General features: G+C 37.2%; 1 protein-coding gene across 2 annotated transcripts in view; it reads left to right on the top strand.

Annotated features, from left to right (window-relative positions):
- The first annotated feature begins 2,968 nt into the window (after positions 1 to 2,968).
- Positions 2,969 to 7,944, top strand: part of vamp2 (vesicle-associated membrane protein 2) — a 7,189-nt gene continuing 2,213 nt past the window's right edge. The window contains exons 1-4 of one of the 2 annotated variants that reach the window (XM_083568620.1): positions 2,969 to 3,431; positions 6,679 to 6,787; positions 7,277 to 7,435; positions 7,647 to 7,698. In XM_083568620.1, the coding sequence (XP_083424746.1) occupies positions 3,430 to 3,431; positions 6,679 to 6,787; positions 7,277 to 7,435; positions 7,647 to 7,698 (322 nt within the window). In that variant the 5' untranslated portion in view covers positions 2,969 to 3,429. The remainder of the gene's footprint in view (positions 3,432 to 6,678; positions 6,788 to 7,276; positions 7,436 to 7,646; positions 7,699 to 7,944) is intronic. The other variant, XR_014537834.1, reaches the window with a different exon arrangement.

The raw sequence follows: 7,944 nt of genomic DNA, 5'->3' as shown, positions 1-7,944 counted from the left end.
GTATTGTATAAAAAAAAAACACGATATCGCCTTTGATTGAAAACCGCCAGGCAGCCAGGCAGCCATGACCGACCAAATAAGCTGTGTATTTACGCTCTTCTTAATAATACAATTCTAGCTAGGTAACTAGGTAGCTTTGAGAGCTCATTAACCTTTGTGGGGTTTTTTGTGGTTGTTAAAGTTGCCATTGTTAACTGCATTCATGTTTGGAAGTGACGTTTGTTTGTAGAGGGGTTTAAGCCTGTTTGGGTCTATGGTACTGCGCTCCCCAACCCCCCAAGCATAACATTGAATGTAGTGAGGTGACTTGTAAAAGTAAAGATACCTTTCACCATATTGACCCTGAGCTCACTGCTTTCTTTTGACGACTACTCATACCAGGGCCTTCATATGGGTCAGAATTTTGTCCAGGGCCTGGTTTAGAGTTTGCACTTTTCCTTTTTAAATACCCATCCATTGCTTTTCCGCGATAACTGTCGCACGTATCATTCATTGTAATTGAATCAACAAGGTCATTATTGCACTGCCTACAGTGCCACCTACTGACATGGAGGGGTATCCATTACTCTGCCAGTTACTACATCAGTGGTGTGCAAACTATATTATATATATTATAAACTATACATCTGGTAATTTTGGCTACACAAACACACTGACATTGTTTTGAGCTTTACTTTAACTCTAAAGGAACTAAAGAAAAAATTCGACAGAGATTTTAGCAGCAAGCTTTTCTCCTAAAAGAAGTTTTGAAAAGAATGTATGGTGGAGACAAAGACAGCGTGTCTCTTGTGTCCAGAGACCTATCTTTGGTAAAGAAAAGGTAACCAGAGTGACTTCTGAAATTTAGCAAAAGGCTTTTTTTTTTTTTACCTTTTACGTTAAAGGTGTTATTTGACATTCTTATAACTAAGTATAGCGCTGGTGACAAAAAAAATTGCCCAACACTACATTACAGATACACGAGTATATCAATACTGAATTATTTTGAGTAATTATATTGTCGCGAATAAAAACAGTATTTCTGTGATTCTAAATACTAGCATAAATAAACTTTAAAATCTGTTTTTGATACAAATTAAAAAAAAAAATCAGACAGGATTCATCAAGGTGTTGCGGTTCCTTGATAAATGCGGAATATAATCACGCAATCATTGAATCCAATCATCATATTCTGCGACCTTATTTCTAAGGTAACAGGTAAGGATGTACCTCACTGATATCTTCCACAACTGCCGAAGGAACAAACCTATAAACCAAAACAGTGTTTTCAATCATGGTAAGTTCCAAAAAATGTTTTCCCCACTGTTACATTTTATATCGAATAGCATGTTATACAATTTGCAGCTATTCAGACAACTTCCTTCTGATCGAAATTTTCCAAACGTTAATATCGGATTTATTTATTTTTTAATGCTTTGCGCTTTCTAATTTGCATACCTCAACGCGATTGGTCCGTTTTAACAACTTCTTTATTTGTGTCATTTTGACACTATAAATTCACGTTTAAATCAGTAGTTATCAGTGAATGGAAATAAATGTTATAATAACAACGCGTTTACAGTTTACTTAAAGAAAATGATAAAAAAATAGAACGAAGATAGCGAGTCAGGTTATAGTGAGAAAACGGGCACCGATTATCCGAATCACGTCCAATCAGCTTCAGGCACGTGACAATCGAGCAGCCACTCGTTAATTTAATTTAATCGTTTATTTAATGTTCGTTATTTTACATGTATCATATAAAAAAAACACGATATCGCCCTTGATAGAAAACCACGTTAGGCGATTACGCAACTAAATAAACTGTGTATTTACGCTCTTCTTAATAATGAAAATTTTGCTACGTTCCTAGGGTAGCGTGGCCGAGCGGTCTAAGGCGCTGGATTAAGGCTCCAGTCTCTTCGGAGGCGTGGGTTCGAATCCCACCGCTGCCAACATGTTTTTTATTTTTTGTATTTTTTTTTATAATCACATATGTGCAACACACTGTACACAAAATAACCATTTGCAAAGAAAATTAAATGGTAGCAGAACTAAAACTGAGCATTTCTCTGTTTTAAGCGTGTTACTTCTAAGTAAATGTACACGTTAAATGTTTGGCCACATACATATCACACTCTCACACACACACACACACACACACACACACACACACACACACACACGCTTTATCAGTGTGGTTCGACTCTGTATTGATCTATAGATTCATACCCTAAACATGCTATGATGCTTCCATTCATACCGCCATTTTGTTTATTTTCGGACATCCTCATCGAGCAGAAATAGCCCATAGGATTGCAACATTTCAATAAGTTTTGGATCAGACATGTGTCTTTCACTTTTAAAACCTAAACCACACCTATACTATTTTCTTAAAAAATAAAATTTCGTGTTCATGGCATCCTCCATCTCACGTTTTCGTGGCTTTTATCTCTTACAGTAGGTGGCGCACTAGTTAGGGACACTTTACTCACAGGGCTCTCCTTGCGGATTGGGTCGTATGGGCTGGGTTTCTCAATCTATTAATGCACTAGTTAGTATTGAATTGTGTGAGGGAAGGATATATATGAAGTTATTCAGCTCAGGGTGCTCAGTGTTTAGATTTATATAATCTAATCTAATCTAATATAATATAATATAATATAATATAATATAATATAATATAATATAATATAATATAAGACAGGAATTTCCCCACTGTGGGACGAATAAAGATATATCTTATAATATCTATCCATCCATCACATAAGTAACCACATCTATCTATCTATCTATCTATCTATCTATCTATCTATCTATCTATCTATCTATCTATCTATCTATCTATCTATCTATCTATCTATCTATCTATCTATCTATCCATCCATCCATCCATCCATCCATCCATCCATCCATCCCATAAGTACCCACAACAAATGCGTGAATGTCGCGCGCTCGGCAACGTCCGCGGGCGCGCGCCCTATCGAACAAACGCGTAGTGCGCCTGGTGCGCGCGGTCGTCATGGCGACCCTCTCCGGCCCGCAGCTTCCCCGGATGAGGAGTGACGTCAGCTTCCAGAGCCGTCTCTTCTGTTTTTTGTTCTCTTAATCCGACAGCATCCATATTTTATGTGCGCAGGCTGCTCAGTGACGGAGCGCGGACACGCGGCACCTGCGGGACTTTATTTTAATTATCCTTATAACAATAATAATAATAGTAATATAAAAAGCGCGTGGGGGGAAACAGAGTGCGGGTGCGTGTGCGCGTGTTTGCCAGACGAAGTGCGCGCGTCCTTATAATAAATATCCTGAGAGAGGGAAGGAGAGAGAGAGAGAGAGAAAGAAAGAGAGAGAGAGAGAGAGAGAGAGAGAGGAGAAAAAAACGCCGTCGTGTCGTTTACACCACCTTTCTCTCGGATTTGTGTGTGAACGCGCCAACACTAAAGGATAATGTGAGTACTGATATATTATTATTATTATTATTATTATTATTATTATTATTATTATTATTATTATTATTATTATTATTACTGCATTCCTTGTTTATCTTTTTATTATTATAGCGAGTTCTTGCACGGATGCTTATTTCTTAAAGGTGCTATAGGCAGTGAAAGGCATAATGAAAAAAAAAAAGCCCTTAAACCATTTTTTTTTTAAGAAGTGTATTTTCTCATGGATATAGATAGATTTTAATAGCGATATTTGGTTTATTAAAAAAAATAATCTCGACCCTCTCAGATAGTCATTTATTCTAGTAATAGGTACATTACTATTACTACCACTAATAAGGTTAATAATAGTAACAGTTGTAAACATGTATTTAAAAGACATGGCCTTCAGCTATTAGGCCCGTTTATTTTGTCAAACCATATGATTTGCAGCATTTTGTTTGATTTATTATTTAATATTTATTATTTATAGAGCTGTGAATGATGGCAGGCATGGCCGAAAACACGCCTATAGGCTCCGGATCAGACTAGCTTGGTTGGAAATTTGGCTGATGAATATTTAGCTTTTCAATTTGCTCTAATATGTAATATTCAAGACCATGTTGTGAATGTTTGCACCTATATTACATTATATTTTAAGTCATCTTTAGAACTGGAATAAGACATGGATCCTGGGTTAAATCCACACTACTATGATCATGTGTCAATGATGAAATCATAAAATAGCATTGTTTTGTTGGCTTTTTTATTTTATATTAAATGTAGACATGTTCTCGGTTGTGGTGTTGGTGTCGGTGGTAATAGTGATGGGGGTTGGGAGGGTCAGAGTGTCTTATTACTCTTGTGCATATGAAGCAAAACAGTACCATCCTTCCACACATCCTTTCTCAACAAAAGGCATATTTAAAAAAATATATATATATATTGGTTCAGAGGTATCTCTCCCTGTGTGGATTCTTTATTTAAGAGCTAGTAAAGCTCCTCCTGTTGTTCTGCTCCTACACGGAGGCTGTAACCAAATGGCTGGCGCTAACACGTCTCCTGCGCAAGATGGCCGAGCCCCAGCCTCCTCCGAGCTGAGCGAGCTGCGATTGTGCACCACCAGATTACCACAAAATCCTAATCACATCTTGTTCGCTTATTCACACACCTTGTTTAGTATTATCTACATGACAAAAGCAGTGTGGATTAATCATTTATTACCATTATTATTATTTGGTGGTGAAATAGAAGAGGGCCTTTGTTTATTTAATTATTTATTCTTCTGTCAATAAAATGAGGATGTTGTGGCTCTGATGACGTTTAACTGGCAAGAAATGGTGATGCGATATACAAAAAATGTTCATACTATATGAAATTTGGATTGATGGTATATTGTGGCCACGTTCTGATATATCACAGCATGTAAACGAGCCAGTGTAGAGTGTTACACCTATTGTGCAGAGATCCAATTTTCTGGACATCATTGCAAATGAAGTAAAGCAAATGAATTTATATTTATTTATTATTCAACCGTAAATGCACTTTGGTCCATGTGACAGTCACGCTTGTGTAGTATGGGCTTATAGTGTCCATGATAAAATTACAGTGAAAGCAAAAAATTTTTTTCATGTATTTGTTTAAAAAGTAGGAGCATCGAGACCACGAATGCTGTTTAAGAAAATTATTATTATACCCATAATGTGTGAATTAGTATCTTAAAAAACATATGGAATAAATCACAGCCTTTGTTATACTTAAATGCCTTCAAAGGTCTTTTAGATGAAAAAAAAGGTAATTTATTAAAATAAAATAAAAAATACAAAATACATCGATTAGGCCATTTCTGGTCACAATTGCACAAGCTATTGAAGTCCTAACCATGTCTAGATGTGCTGTTGGTGATTTTTGTCCTCTCTGAAGGGGAATGAAGGCTCTAAATATAGACAGCAGTGAGGGAGAAGGAGAGGCGGAAATGGAGGCAGAGGATGAGGTGAAAACACCACATCCCCATTGTCCGGATTTTAACATGTCTGTTTGTTCTCTCCTCTTATTTCATCTAGTGTCACGTTGTGCTGTTTGTTTGAGCAATAAAAAAAAAAATGACAAAGGAACATGCTGTCATTGTGTTAACAGAGAACAACAGAAAAGTGTGACAGGATTCAGCGTTGAGCATTCAGAGGTCACCTTTATCCCCCGATTTGTCGCCGTCTGGTGGTCAATCATAGAATGGCAGGGGCTTATTTTCACATGCGCAGACATTTTCAGTCACGGCTCACCGTTTCATCAGGACAAACAGCAGTTTTGTTACATTGTTGTAAACAGATGATATTATCAAATGTTATCTTCATTACATATCGTCTAACCAATCGTTTATGCAGATCTATGTGGGAGGCAGCAATTACAGTGATTCTAAAAAAACCCCAACATTATCAACTTTTGTCTATTTAAAAATGATCACTTGTTCATAGCAGTAGTTGTGTTTGTGGTTTTATTTTCTGGTAAATAATGTTAAGATTTCTGAGGAAGACATGCATAAATATGCATTAATTTATGCTGAAAAATACCGATCTTTTTTCTTAGAAGCTCAAATGCCTCCCAAAAACAACGCCCACCTTTCCCAGGCTCCTCGAAAAACATGGCCGCTAACCACGAGAGCAAAATCAGTGCTGTCTGTGTGGGAGTGTCTCTGACTGTCTCTCTCTTGTTCTCTCTCTCTCTCTCTCTTCCTCTTTCTCTTGTGGGTATATTTGAGCTCATGTATGTGGAAGAGGGCGAATAGCCCTTCGCATGTTATGTGATGCAACACGCCCAGTTAGAGATAGAAAAAGACCGAAAATAACATTTTGATATAGTGATTGAATAATGAATGCAGTTTAACCAAAAGGTCTTGATGCCTATATTAAGGTTTTATTATAAATCTTGTCACATGTCAGACCATCCTTTGCTGTAGACTTGTAGTCTACTCATTAATTATATACAGTAATACCGCGGTAAAGCGGGGGAATAGCAATTTTTTTCTTCTGTATATATTTTTCTGTCCTGATTCAACTTGAGTTTTCCATGTGCATATGGATATTTTGTTTTTGTTATGTAGCTTAGGATTCATAGCTCTGCACAGTTTTTGCTCAAAATATTTGACAGACTCTTACCTTGAGGCCTTGTTTTTGTATTTAGCTTAATAATTTTTTTAGCCTATATGTCAAGCTCTACAGATCCTTCTTGCATTGTTGCTTTGGCCCAGGTGTATTGAATCTTTTTTAAACCCTAGGTCTGCCCCAGCCCCTGCCGGCGCTCCTGCCCCTGAGGGAGGGAACCAGGCTCCTCCTAACCTGACTAGCAACCGCCGCCTACAGCAGACGCAGGCTCAGGTGGACGAGGTATGGCAAACACAAACACAGAGAAACTTCATTAAAAAATCAACCAAATACACAGTGCAGGCCAAACATTTCACAGTATGATAAGTGTATTGCTTTATAGCACTGTTTTGGTGTGTCATGGTACACACACATGGTACGCCCCAAACACAATCAGACACAAATAAAAACGAGTTACTGTCTGAATGACCTCAGTTAATTACTGAGATCTACTAAGAAGATTCATGCATGGTGATTCCCCCAGTGTTAGCTTAGGAATTTACTTTAACATTAGTGGTAAATTGCTTTTTTTTTTGGTTCTTTGCATTCTCATCTTAAAAAGTAAATATGCGACCTTCAGGGTTTGCAATGGTTCTGTGCACATGCAATACAAACAGAATATATAACAGCACAATAAAAATTAAGGAGATAAATGGTATACATTTTAAGGCATTCTCTGGTGCACACGTTTAAGCAAAACACCCCGCCCCCATCTTCTGGACATTTCCTCAGGTGGTGGACATAATGCGTGTGAATGTGGATAAAGTTCTAGAGAGGGACCAGAAGCTCTCAGAGCTAGATGACCGAGCCGACGCACTGCAGGCCGGAGCCTCTCAGTTCGAGACCAGTGCCGCCAAACTCAAGAATAAATACTGGTGGAAGAACGCCAAGGTAAAATACTGAAAGATTGCCCTGACCAGTCAAATATCAGTCAGTTGTATTTGTAATGCATTTCACACAGTTTAGGATATCAGTGTGTTATTACTGCACGAATGTAGTGAAAAATACATTCAACTAATAGTTCCCCAGGTGAAGTGACAGAAATGATCAGATGTTATAGTGCTTTATCTGTCTATCCATCTGTCTGCCTATGTACCTCTAGATGATGATAATCCTGGGGGTGATATGTGTTATCGTGCTCATCGTCATCATCGGTAAGAAAAACTTTCTTTCTTTCTTTCTTTCTTTCTTTCTTTCTTTCTTTCTTTCTTTCTTTCTTTCTTTCTTTCTTTCTTTCTTTCTTTCTTTCTTTGCAATTTAGGTAAAAATCATTTTGACCAATTACCTTTATTTGTTATGTTTTTACTGTTCACATTGTATTTATTATCGAAAAACATTCAATTATATATAAAAATTGTGTATATGTATATATGTATGTTTTTTTTAATTCTCATTCTCTA

This window comes from Silurus aristotelis (assembly GCF_946808225.1).
Source record: "Silurus aristotelis genome assembly, chromosome: 18".
In the NCBI taxonomy this organism is placed as follows: Eukaryota; Metazoa; Chordata; class Actinopteri; order Siluriformes; family Siluridae; genus Silurus; species Silurus aristotelis.
This window is presented reverse-complemented; position numbering and strand designations above follow the sequence as displayed.